Source organism: Gymnoscopelus braueri (genome assembly GCF_963280865.1).
Source record: "Gymnoscopelus braueri genome assembly, chromosome: 24".
In the NCBI taxonomy this organism is placed as follows: domain Eukaryota; kingdom Metazoa; phylum Chordata; class Actinopteri; order Myctophiformes; family Myctophidae; genus Gymnoscopelus; species Gymnoscopelus braueri.
In genome coordinates this window covers 15038128-15052436 of record NC_137626.1, presented here as the reverse complement: position 1 = coordinate 15052436, position 14309 = coordinate 15038128, and the positions used below count along the sequence as shown (strand labels likewise).

The window sequence follows — 14309 nt, the reverse complement described above, 5'->3', positions numbered from 1 at the left end:
AATCTGCCATTTTTGAAAAATCATGAATATTTGTGCAAATCTTTGACTATATATATATTTTTAAAGCGAACATTTTTAACTCAAATCTTTGCTTCTGGGGGGTCCCTGGAACAACATATTTTGAGATGGGGGGGTCCACGGCCAAATACATATCATTTTGGGGGCCCTTGACATGAAAATGTTTGAGAAGCACTGATTATAGCAACATACGTTTTTTTTCCCAAAAAAACTGTTAGGATTTAGAACACATTTGTAGAATCCTCCAGAAGCAAAGATTTGAGTTACAAAATGTTCGCTTTAAAAAATATATATTTCCAAAGATTTGCACACATTTTCATGATTTTTCTAAAAATAGCAGATCTACAAGCTCATAGCCCCAAGCAGCCATCAGGTTACAAAAAAAAAATCACAAAACATAACATAAATACACAATACATAGACAGATCACACAATACATTGACAGTGCTACATGATGGTCTTAATGGATTAAGGCAGGGGGAGCAGAGAGTATAAGGCATGGGAAGTTTGATACTGTTACTTAACTATACAGAGTATAAGGCTATATAAGTTGGTGGGGAGTGACAGGAGGGTGGCCTCGGGAGAATTGATCAGAGCTGTGTAGCCATAGGGACCGTGGCATTTTTCCCCTCCAGGACAACAGAGCAAAGGTTGTGCTTATCGAGAGCCAGATTCAACACACGCTGAGGGAAACGGATGGCTCGTTTTATTGCTTTGATTTTTTATTGGGGAGAAAATGTGCGAAGGAGAAAAAAAAAAGAAACACGGCGTCTGCGGTTGTTAGCTAATGGGCATGTAACACACAACAATGTGGTTCGGGGAGATGCGGGAAAGAGACTGGTCTGTTCTTGTTCAGCATTGTACTACGTTGATTCCTGAACATTGTGACCCAGTAGAATAATCTCTGTTTTCATGCTGTCGCTGTCGGGGGGGGCAAACCTCTTATCTCCATATTTTAACTTGTGTTTCTTCGTAAAGTAGCGCCCTACTTGATCCTACTACGGCGTCACACAAAAGCATCAAGAGTAGCGGATCTACAAGCTAGTCGATCTGCTGCTTTTGCTATTTTTGAATTTGATATCCTGAAAAGTCACAGTTTTAGACATAATATGAGGTTTCCCCCCGACAGAGACATTAACCCATTAAGACCTGAAGCCGATTTCTACAAACGTCTTCTAAATCCCAACAGTTTTCTGAAAAACCTATGTTTCTATATCGGTGGTGCTCAAACGTTTTCATATCAAGGACCCTCAAAATGATTTTGTATTTGGCCGCGGACCCCCATCTAAAAATATTTTGTTCCAGGGACCCCCCCCCCCAGAAGCAAAGATTTGAGTTAATGTTTGCTTTAAAATAAATATATATATATTCAAAGATTTGCACACATTTTCACGATTTTTCAAAAATAGCAGATCTACAAGCTCGTAGCGCGGCACTCGGTGCCGCGCTATGAGCTTGTAGATCTGCTATTTTTGAATAGCCAAAGTGTAAAATAATGCTTTTTTTTTTAGCTCAAATCAAAAAGTGACACAGATGCGTTCCAGGTCTTAATGGGTTAAGCACCAAAGAACTAAAATGGACTCTCCTCTGACTTTTTGACGTGCTGTCCGAAGCAGTTTACCCAAAAATGACTCCTGGCTGAGACGATGTGTTTTTTTTAATGAGGGGAACATGACGGACCTGTCTAGACTCTTGTTACATGGCTTTTTTGGGGGGGGTCATCCCTTCCTTGATCAAGAGAAAGCATTTTTGACACGGGTGGATCATGGAGTATTTGTTCAAAGTGCTCGCAGGGGGGGGGTTGGGCCGGGAACATTTCGGTTCTCTTATGAAACGGACGTGTTAACCCGTTCAATCCGGGAACGCATAGATGTGTTCATTTTAGATTTGAGCTATAACCATTATTTGATACTTTGGCTATGAGCTTAGTATATCTGCTATGTTTGAACAGCCAAAGGGAAAAAAAATCTAAAATGACAGAGATGCGATCCCGGATTGAACGGGTTAATGGGGTCTCATGTTTGATTATGTATTCAGCGTGTTAGAAGGGTGAGAGAGAAGGTTCTTTTATGAAGATGACTCTAGAGGTTATGTCCCTGTTATCGTCTCTGTCGGGTGGAAACGTCATACGTCCAACAATGTTACTTTTCAGGATTCTAATTAACCCATTAAGACCTGGGACGCATCTGTGTCATTTTTAGATTTGAGCTAAAAAAGCATTATTTTACACTTTGGCTATTAAAAAATAGCAGATCTACAAGCTCATAGCGCGGCACTGGTGCCGCGCTACGAGCTTGTAGATCTGCTATTTTTGAAAAATCGTGAAAATATGTGCAAATCTTTGAATATATATTCTTAGCGAACATTTTTAACTCAAATCGTTGCTTCTGGGGGTCCCTGGGACAACATATTTTGAGATGGGGGTCCGTGGCCAAATGCATATCATCTTGGGGGTCCTTGACATGAAAAAGTTTGAGCACCACTGATATAGAAACATATACGTTTTTCAGAAAACTGTTGGGATTTAGAAGACATTTGTAGAAATCGGCTTCAGGTCTTAATGGGTTAAAGCAGGGGTCTTCAACCTTTTCAGGCCACGGACCCCCAAACTGATGGGGAGATGGAGCAGGGACCCCCTACCTCGTAGGGTAGGGGGGCTACACATATATTTTATATTTATGTATACAATTGTGTTTTATATTGCCTGCTCCTATACGCACCTGCCCCAGTAGGTGTGCAAAATAAGAAATACTCTACAAAATATGTATAAACATACGATGTTATTGTGCATTGTGCCTCCATTTATCTGTTTGCTATGGATTCATGTTATGTTTAAAGACAATTTGACATTTTGGGTAAAAAAAGAATTATATTTTTTTCTTTTTTTCAAACAAAAATATTGTTTAATCAAACAACAATTTCGCGGACCCCCTGCAGTACCTCCGCGGACCCCCTGTTGAAGACCTCTGGGTTAAAGACATTGCAACAATAGCAGATATACAAGCTCAAAACGCGCCTATAACATGCAGTTATAGTTGAGATGTTTTAGGCCCTGTTTAGAAAACGGAAAAATAGAATATATCAGATGTGCCTTCTGTTCAGACGGCAACGGCGTTATCGAGGGTTGAAAACGCAACAAAGTGAAACTCCACCTCGCGTCTCCATGTAAACGGGCAACACGGGGGAATCCGCAAAACGTGCGATGTCATGGGCTCACGCCACCTATGCTGCTGCTATTACATTGGTAGAACCGTGCTGCATTGGTGTAAAAACAAACAGCTGTGATAGGAAGTAGAACGGAGGTGGTTCTACGCATGCGTAACTGGTATATCTGGCAGCGCGTCACACCGCCACCTGGCATGCACACTACAGCGTTTTCAATCACTGTTGCGTCTCCGTGTAGACACAGAATAAAAAGTGAGAACGCAACAGCACTTTTCTGTTTTTTCTATTCTGATCGTTGCCGTGTAAACGTGGCCTTAATAAAAGTCCAAATCTGTGTCTGTGTCTCTCTCTCTCTGTAGACCACATCAGGAGAGGACGTCAGGGACTTTGCCAAGGTGCTGAAGAACAAATTCAGGACAAAGCGTTACTTTGCCAAACATCCTCGCATGGGCTACCTGCCTGTCCAGACCATCCTGGAGGGGGACAACATGGAGACGTGAGACACACGCACACACACGCACACACAGGCACACACAGGCACACACAGGCACACACAGGCACACACAAACACTCACACAGGCACACCATGACACACAAATGGAGCCACCAGCCCACACGCACACGCATAATTGGGGTTTTCCTGATACACTTTGTCTGCACAAGCGGACACACACACACACACACACACACACACTTGCGCGCACGCACACAAGTAAACCAAACCTCTTTTACACACATAACAAGCAAGCACCCATGGGTGTTTTTCATGTCAGCAGGGTGAGTGTGTGTGTGTGTGTGAGAGAGAGAGAGAGAGACCTAGAGAGCGAGCTAGCTTGTCCTTGTTTGACCCTCTTTTGCAGATATGCTGCCTACCCAACCTGTAATTATTGTATCTTTACACACACTGACAGACATGCACACTGTTAGAAATGCACAATTGAGCTAATTCCATGAACACGCACGCACACACACACACACCCCCACACACACAAACACACGCGCACACACACACCATTTTCCACTGTGTCTAACACAGCGATTCTCAACCTGGGGCCCACTGGTGGGCCATGAGGGTATTGCAGGGCCCCCAAATAATTGGCAAAGCACTCAGATTGTAACGATAATGTATCATATCGTTGCTGTTCGACAGGAACCTCTTCTCCACATGTTCTATTTGTTTGTGTTTTTTTTGTAAATTAACGCCCTTCTTCATCATACTACAGCGTCACACAAAAGTAGCAGATCTGCAAGCTCGAAACGCGGCGCGAAGTGACACGTTTCGAGCTTGTAGATCTGCTACTTTTGATATCTTAGAATTATTGGTGAATCAATACATTCCTCTTTACAGTGGTGAATGGAATGGTGTTTGTGTGTGTGTGTGTGTGTGTGTGTGTGTGTGTGTACGCGTGCGTAGGTGCACAATGACACATCTTTTGCTGCATTGTCTCGTGTCAACCAACCGGCGTTGTTTTCATACTACATGTCCCATCATGCTTTGCTGCGTTGTCTTCCTTCCCACTTCCTGTGTCACCAAACCATCTCGACGTTCTTTTGTCTTGCAGTCCTGTCACACTGATCAACTTCTGGCCCGTAGACCATGCGTGAGTACCTGGCTCACACACACACACACACGCATACACACACACACACACATACACACACACACATGTTTGTATTTCTGTATTAGTGATTTACCGTTTTTGGCCATTTTTAACCCCTACGCATCGCAGAGCGACGCGTGAGCTTGTAAATCTGCTATTTTCGGTGCACGACCGAAAATAGCTACACAGCTAAGTAATAAATCAGATACAAATCTAACCCTGACTTATCCTTTGTAAGTGCCTAAATCTAACCCTAACCTGAATCTTCTAAGGTTAGGAAATTGTAAATTGTCTTAACAATTTCTTGTGGGGACATTTAGCCCTCACAAGTATAGTAATACAAGTATAAACACACACACACGCACACACGCACACCCTCATGTGATTGTTGCCACTCTCCTCATGTGACCATTGTGTGTGTGTGAGAGGGTAGTTTGTGTTGCTTGCTGCTAGTGAATCCAACACTGTTTACAAGTGAAAGTCCGGAATTCAATTTTTCGTGAGTAAAAGTACAAAAGTATTGGTATCAAAATGTACTTAAAGTGCCAAAAGTAAAAGTAGCCTACTCTTTATGCAGAATGTCCCGTTTCACAAGGTAATACGAATAAAATGTATTAAAATCTTTTGAAAATAGCCAAAGTTTAAATAGGGCTGAAGTGGTTAATGTATGTTTTGTAATAATAATCCAAATCTGCAAAGTAACTAGTAACTAAAGTTTTCAAATGATTGTAGTGGAGTAAAAGTACAATATTTGTCTCTGAGATGTAGTGGAGTAGAGTAAAAGTACTGAAAATTGGAAATACTCCACTAAAGTTAAAATACCTCAAAACTGTACTTAAGTACAGTACTTGAGTAAATGTACTTAGTTACTTTACACCAGTGTGATTTTCTCTGCGTGAGACTTACAATTAACTATATTCCCCACAATGCATCAGGAGTGTAGTGAAAATGTGGAGCAACTCAAAATGCTGGACAATTTCCTCAAAATGCTTCTCTCTCACCAGTGGCATTCACTGTATGAGTGGATTTTCTGAAAAGCAAACATGATGGAAATGAAGCAATCTTCAAAGCCACAAAAAAAATCTGCCACAGAACAGGAAAAAAAAAAGATTTAGCAACATTACATAAATCCAGCCCAAGCTGAAATGGATTGAACAAAATCCCTGAATCTCGCCTGTTGTTGGCATGAGGCGCGATGCATAATGAGTGCAGCGCGTCGCTTTGACGATGCGCCCCCCTTTTTAGCACAATTTGTATGGAGATGGAGCAGTGTTAATTTTGTTGACTAAGACTAAAAGACTAAGATTTTGATATTTAGTCGACTAAGACCAAACAATTTCAAAAACTATACAGTGTGTTATTCAAAAGACTAAAGGTCCTTACACACCGGGTGATTTTTTTCATGCGAATAATACGTTTTTTTTTAAAACCTTATAAAGTCAATGCAAGCTTCCACACCAGTTTCGCGGAGCGAAAAAAGCGTCTTTTAATTATTCGGAACGAGTCCGAATTTTGCGTATATTCGCATATTCGCCGGTGTGTAAGGACCTTAAAGGTATCATGACATTCATTTTCACTTTTTTTATTTTCAATGTTTTATTTGGGGTTTTATGACCTCAATTACACCCAAAAAACCTGAACTTAGAACATTCAGTGGATTTTCTGTGGTCTGGGGTTTTCTGAATAATTAGGCTGAAAAGTAATCTGAGCTTGGCCCTTCGACAGTGAGGTCGCAGTCGATTAATCCCGCCCACTCTCCTCCTCGCCCCTCCCCTCCCCTATCCTTTCCTTTGGGGGGGGGGCGGAGCAGAGGCGATGATTGACAGGCAAAATCCCTCACCAGCGACACCCGCAGGCAAAGATTTCTTTTTTCATTGCAGTTGAAAAGGCTTTAGAAATGTGAGAGAAAAACACCTGCCATGGATCACTGGAATGGAATTTTCACTTAAAACTTTTTGTACACTTTTGAAGGACCAGGACAAAGACTTTGAATGTGGTGTAAAAGTGAATGTCATTAAACCTTTAAGACTAAAGCAGAAAGGGTTGCTGTCAAAATTAACACTGGCAGTGTTCATTTAATTTAGTTGTCTAAGACTAAAACAGTAAAAGACTAAGATTTTGATGTTTAGTCGACTAAGACTAGACTTAAGACTGAACAACTTCAGATGACTAAAATAGGACTAAAACTAAATGGTTTGTTAAGACTAAATAAGAATTTGCTAACACCGTCTCCGAGCCCAGTGTACCAGGGTGTTTGTGGGAAGTGTTTGTGAAATACCACGTGTCTGCTTTGTGCACCTCTCCAGAGTTCACAGTGTCTCCACAGTGTTTCAATGTGTGGTGCAGTGTTCATTTTGTTGACAATACGACTAAAAGACTAAGATTTTGATATTTAGTCGACTAGACTAAGACTAAACAATTTCAGATGACTAAAAAGCTAAATAGTGTGTTATTCAAAAGACTTAAGACTAAATCAGAATATGCTGTCAAAATTAACACTGGTGTGGTGTGTGCCTTTGTGTCCAAGTGTTGCTATCAATATTAGGCTATGTTGGTCAATTTTAATGAATGCTCTCCCTCTGTCTCTCTCTCTGTCTGTCTGTCTGTCTGTCTGTGTGTGTATCTCTCCCTCTTCTCCGTGTCTCTCTTTGTCTTGTTATCCATTTCTTTCTGGCGTCACCAGGCCTGGCTCCTCTCCCCAGCTCTCTCACGATGACACACACACCAGGATTGAACACTACGCAAGCCGGTAAGCTTTCCCCACAAAGCCTGAAGAAGTGCCGTCATATATAAGGGGGTATTTTCGGAGTATTGTGCGGCTTTAGATTATTTTTGGGGGGGTCCGTACGACACTGTAGTTACAGCCAGTAATGATGCACCTCGGCTCCACTGTTCCCATACTAATGCAGTTGGCTCAGTGTGTTGTTAAATGATCAGTGCATGGATGGTGGTGAGACGTGTACATTCTAAGCATTTAGCCGCCCGTGCTTAAGCCCAATTGTATCGCTTTGGTTAACCCTTTAAGACCGGGAACGCATCTGTGTCATTTTAAGATTTCTTTGGCTATTCAAAAATAGCAGATATACAAGCTCATAGCGCGGCACAGAGTGCCTGTTGTATTTTTTTTTTAAATCGTGAGAATTTGTGCAAATCTTCAAACATTTTTAAGTGAACATTTTTAACTCTGTTACAACTTCTGGGGGGTCCCTGGAGCAAAACATTTTGAGACGGGGGTCCAAGACCAAATACATATAATTTTTGGTGGTCCTTGACATTAAAAAGTTTGGGAACCACTGATATTATAGCAACATAAGTCTTAAAAAAAAAGATTTAGGAGACATTTGTAGAATCCCCAGAAGCAAAGATTTGAGTAAGAAATGTTTGCTTTAAAAATATATATATATTAAAATATTTGCAAAAAAATAGCAGATCTACAAGCTCATTGTGCGGCTCTCGGTGCTATGAGATCTGCTATTTTTTTAATAGCCAAAGAAATCCAAAAATGACACAGCTTCGTAATGGGTTAAGAGCTTTCTGCTAAAACGCTTACAATGTAATGTCAATGATCTCGTAATGTCAATAATTCCTCTTGAGGCCGCCTAATCTTCAGGGGAACTGTTGGCATTTCTTTTCTTCTACACCACACATTTGTCATATTAAAGCGGAGCTAAACCCGAGGCCAATTTTGTAATTTTGCTGCCATGTTTAAAATAATGGTTAGATTTATTATACAGTATGTGCTTATGTGATCATGCCAAATGACAGTTGACTAGTCAATAGTATTTTTTATATCAATATTTTTATTGTGTGTTTTTTTTAACAATACACAACACCACATTCATCCTATACATTACAGGGTATTCCCACCCTCCAACCACCCACACAAACCCACCCAATCACACAGATCTACAAGTCTAATAGTCAATATTCATGTCAATACTTACTACATTGACACACCTAAATCTAAAACGCACATTATTATTACGTTTATTGGCTGCAGTTGTGTTGCATATACATCAGAGTTAACCAAGCTCAACCTTTAAGCCGTTAGCTGATTTTACGTAGATGGCAGTGGACCCACAAAGGTTTCACAAAAGCAGCCTAGGGATTAGTCCCCCTTAGTCCCCCTGCAGAAAAGATAAAACACTCACTCACTTAACGGTAAATATAATTGTGCATGGATAAGACCTGTTCCATTTCATTCTCTTCCTCCAGTACTTAGTGTGTCGACGGTAGTACATTTTGACATGACGCTAAGCCAATGGTTCCCAAACTGGGGGTCTCCAAAGGATTTTTTCGTGGCCCCCAGATAGCTTATTGTGCCACATGGTTTTCCTCCACTCAACAGTAAAGCAAACCAACATACAGTATAAGTGTATTCAGGGTATCTGTCCATTTCGAAAGTGACAAAAAGTGTCAAACATTGAACACATTGTCAAATATTACCTAAGAAAGAAAACAAAATTTGAAAATAGCTGATCTATGATCTAGAAGGCGCTGTGAGCTTGTAGTTCAGCTATTTTCACAATTTGTATCTGTGGAACCGAGTCTAAAGTCAATTTAAAGCCTCAACTCCTACAATTCGAAGTGCTTGTCAGGGTGGGGGGTCGCGGCCTGAATAGTTTGGGAACCCTTGCGCTAAGCCATTGGGTCCCAAGTCATTTTCCCAAGTATACTCTGTCGGCGACCGCAGCACGTACTGGTAGACACCAAATTAATGACCGTTTCACAACAGAGGGAGAAACTGCCACCAATGTTGTCATCTTGTGGTGGCGAGCCGAACAGAGAGCTCACTTAACTCAAAAAGGTTTGGCGATTTAGCTTAAACCCGCACACAGTCAAATCCCGGGTGTTCATTAACATCCTGAGAGTGTCCCAGAGTTTAAAGCGACATTCTGGATTTTAACTGTGCAGATTATGTGGTGTGCAAAAAGGGGGAAAAAAAGGAAAAAACGCAGGAGAGAACAAGAAGCAGTCTATTCCAAATAGTCGGTCCCGTAATTCGTCAGCCAGTGTAGTCTTGGAATTCAGTCTGTGGAATCCCCGTGAGGTCTGACCCACAAGCCGGACGTTTGAGACCCAAGACTTTTTTGTTTACCACCAGAGTTTGACTGTTGCCGTGGCAATACTCTCTCTCTCACACACACACACACACAGATTCGTCCACACAATGACTTGCACACACAATGACTTGACGATCGCCCCCCAGAGTCCCTGAGTTTAGCTCTGTTACATATAGATCCATTGGATCCTGGATACGATCTAGCAGGTTTAGAGCGGTGCGGTAGGGTAACGCAAAAATATGAGGTCAGGATTCTATGTTCTTTTGCTGTAGGTAAAGCATACACAAACACCCGCATCCTGAGTGAGAGACACTATGCTTGAGAGGGGATTAAGTCTCCTAAGTAGCAGGCTTTTAATCTGCCCATGAATGTTAGAATGGTTGGTTTGAAGCAAATTCATTTGCTTCTGGCTATGAGAGTTTTTGAATGTAGGGTCCCTCCCAGTGGTGTAAAGTAACTAAGTACATTTATTCAAGTATTTCCAATTTTCAATATTTTTACTTCTACTCCACTACATCTCAGAGGCAAATATTGTACTTTTACTCCACTACAATTATTTGAAAACTTTAGTTACTTTGTAGATTTGGATTATTATTACAAAACATACATTAACCACTTAAGCCCTATATACATTTCCGCCATTTGAAAATAGCCGAGCTTCTAGATCGGCTTTTTTCAGATTTGTATACATTTTATAACTTGAAATGGGACATTTTGCCTAATGAGTACTTTTACTTTTGGTACTTTAAGTACATTATGATGCCAATACTTCTGTACTTTTACTCAAGTAAATTTTTTATTCCAGACTTTTACTTGTAACAGAGTATTTCTATATTGCAGTATTGATACTTTAACTTAAGTAAGAAATGTGAGTACTTTTTTTCCACCACTGGTCTCTCCACTCTGACCTTATGCAACTGTCTTTCTCATAATTGTTGTTAAAAAAAAAAGAGAGACATTCTTAGAGAATTTAGTAAAAAAAAAAAGAATCTATTGTTTTCAGCAGTGGGCTGGTTGTTTTCCTTCCAGGCCTCTGGGACTGACTGACTGACTGCTCTGCTCTGCTCTGTTTCTCCCCCTCCCCTCCGCAGGCTAGCAGAAATGGAGAACCGTAATGGCTCTTATCTGAATGACAGTATCTCACCCAATGAGAGCATGTGAGAACCGCTTTTTTTTTTCTGTTTAGTTTGTTCATTTATTTGTTTGTTTGTTTGTTGGTTTGACAAAACCTGCCTATACTCACCGATTGGGCCTGCTGTGTGAATTGGCACCGCCTCCCACAGCTTCTCAATTCCTACTGGCTGAGTCGTTAACTAAGTAGCGGAGGGGTGTGTCTTTCACATGCAAGATGATGCTATTCTGGAACATTCCCTTGCTCAGGTTTAAGCTGTCTTATATCATTGTATTCCCATTGCAAATCTCCCTGGATATTACGAGTTATAACAATGTCCGGTATTACGCTGTAATATTGGTGCTGACGTTCAGTATCTGGGTCGTTGTAATGGGGATACAGTATATATGATGGAGACCAACGGAAATTCAAATTGGGAGTAAGTTGAGTGAGAATATTAAACTCCTCTTTGGCTTTTCCACTACAATAAGTGATATAGAGTTTCATACATTTAAAGTGTGAAAAAGTGTATGTTAACATCTACTTAAATGTTATTCCGTTTCTGCTTTCCCTTATGTATATGGTAGCAACGTTTTGTATTACATACTTAGACGGTATACTCTTTATATTTCAAAGCCAACATCGGTATAGACGCTGCAGTATTCCGTTCATGCATGATCTTTGTCCTGTGTTTATTCTTTGTTTCCTTTGTATATTTATTTATTTTCCGTTTACATATTCATGACGCAGAACAGAGAGAGAGAGAGAGAGAGAGAATGTCAGACGCACAGATATTGCAAATATCTAAATTCCAATCTAATATCAATTGCTTGGACATTACTCTTCTCCATTTCGCTAACTGTCTGCTTTGGATTTGGGAGATGTTAAATGTGCTGCTGGTGTCTAGAACCTCCACATTTTTTAAGGTTTTTTGTCCATTACTTTGAAGTCTTCACTCTGGCCTGTAGTTTGAGTTTGGTAACCTACAATCTGAAAACCTCATATGTCCAAAACTGTTACTTTTCAGGATTCAAATAAAAAAAACAGCAAAAAAGTAGCAGATCGACAACCTCAAAACGCGTCGCTTTGCGCCGTGTTTCGAGCTTGCGGATCTGCTACTTCTGTTGCTTTTGTGTGACGCTGTAGTACAGGGGTCGGCAACCTTTTTTGACATGAAGTGCCATGTTTTCATTTTCTTGCTAAGTCGGGGTGTCAACATTAAGTTTAATTATGACACCACATCGAAATGTATTATTTCCAACTGATGTGGGGCATTAACCCACTAAGACCGGGAACGTATCCGTGTCATTTTAAGATGTTTTTGGCTATTCAAAAATAGCTTTACAAGTAGATATACAAGTAGATATACAAGCTCATAGCGCGGCACCGAGTGCCGCACTATGAGCTTGTAGATCTGCTATTTCTGAAAAATCTTGAAAATGCGTGCAAATCTTTGAATATATATATTTTTTTTTTTTTATTATTAAAAAAAATCTGTTAGGATTTAGAAAACATTTTTTAGAATCGGCCTCAGGTCTTAATGAGTTAATTGACGAAAAAACACGAAAACGTTAAATATGGAGATGGAGTTTCTGCTCGACAGCAACGATACCCACATAGAGATGCAGAAGACCCTTGGTGCAGTGCATACAGACGGTAACATAAGTGACCCAAAAAACATTTCATGCTGTGTCATGGTGCATGAAAGTAAACAAATAACAGTACATGAAAATACAAACGGGGACAAGTCAAGTTTCAGTGAACTATCAGCTATTGGGGGGGGGGGGGCATGGAATTTGCTCACAGTCTGCTGCCACTGACCCAAAAACTCAAGGGTTTGGATCTGAAAGTGAAACAGATGACATGGCGTTGCCCGCTGGCATTTTTTTGTCCCCTCGCTGCCAACGTATCATGTTTACACGTTGACCAGTAATATATCGTTTCTGTTGGGGTGGAAAGCTCATATAAGTAGCAGATCTACAAGCTCGAGCTTGTGGATCTGCTACCTTCGATGCTTTCGTGTGACGCTGTAGTATGATCAAGTAGGACGTTGACCCATTCAATCTGGGAACGCATCTGTGTCATTTTTAGATTTCTTTGGGCTATTCAAAAATAGCAGATATACAAGCTCATAGCGCGGCACCGAGTGCCGCGCTATGAGCTTGTAGATCTGCTATTTCTGAAAAATCTTGAAAATGTTTGCAAAGCTTCGAATATATATGTTTTTAAAGCGAACATTTGTAACTCAAATCGCTGCTTCTGGGGGGTTCCTGGAACTAAACATTTTGAGATGAGGGGTCTGCGGCCAAATACATATTTAAAAATGATTTCTAAATCCTAACAGTATGTTGCTATATCAGTGGTTCTCCATGTCAAGTGGTTATCCAGATTGGAATCGAATTGCTTCTATCAAGTCTGAACAGCAAAGAAAACAACAACCTGGAAACTGATTTTTTTGCAAACCAGATTTGAACCACATTCAAATTGGTGGTTTGAAATGTGATTCAACTCTGATTTCTATAGATGGGTCTGTCTTTCTAGCTGCTCGAAAAGGATGTCAAATTGTCCTTTATGTGACTTTGCGATGCAACACACAACAATGACATCACAATCAGAGTGCGAGAGGAATTTGTAAAGACGTTCGTTATACAGACCTACAAGCTCACAATCTTGTAGATCGGTACATGTTTTTGGGCGAGTGACACAGTCTTACGACGGAGTGGTAAGCATTACTCGTCCCTGTTATCGTTACATCGTTACCACAGCAACCAATGCGGATATAAGTCCATCATGTACAAATACACAAATCCCATTCGATCGCCTCTAACAATGTGGACAGTCAGTCCTATAAAGACAATTATTTGAGAAGCAGATTTGCTTACAGTCTAAAGAAAGTCTGAATGTGGCCCGGATCGCTGGCGTAGCGGTCCAGGCACCTAGGCTACAATGTAGCCTGACAGCGAGTTGCGGGTTGGAGTCCCGATCCCGACGGCCTTTGCCGCGTGTCACTTCTATCTCTCTCTCCCCATTTCCTGTCAGCCTACCGTCCTATCTATAATAAAGGCATAAAAAGCCTAAAAGTAAATCTTAGAGGAAGGCTGAATGTTCTACATGAGCAGCATTTGAATGCTGAGCCATATCATATTGCAGCCACGGATATAGGCAGGTTGGGTGGTCCTTGACATGAAAAAGTTTGAACACCACTGATATATAGCATTACACGTGGTCGCTTTAAAAAATAATGTATTCAAATGATTTGCACAAATTCTCAAAGAAATCTTAAAATGACACACATGTGTTCCCAGTCTTAATGGATTTAACATGCCAGCAGAGTACTATCTCAACTCATAA

At 40.7% G+C, this 14309-nt stretch overlaps 1 protein-coding gene across 1 annotated transcript in view; it reads left to right on the top strand.

Annotated features, from left to right (window-relative positions):
• The window catches only part of dmd (dystrophin), a 500806-nt gene that overhangs the window by 471478 nt on the left and 15019 nt on the right, over window positions 1-14309 (top strand). Inside the window, exons 76-79 of the mRNA XM_080421894.1 lie at window positions 3543-3679; window positions 4746-4784; window positions 7468-7533; window positions 10939-11004. Of these exons, the coding sequence (XP_080278020.1) occupies window positions 3543-3679; window positions 4746-4784; window positions 7468-7533; window positions 10939-11004 (308 nt within the window). The remainder of the gene's footprint in view (window positions 1-3542; window positions 3680-4745; window positions 4785-7467; window positions 7534-10938; window positions 11005-14309) is intronic.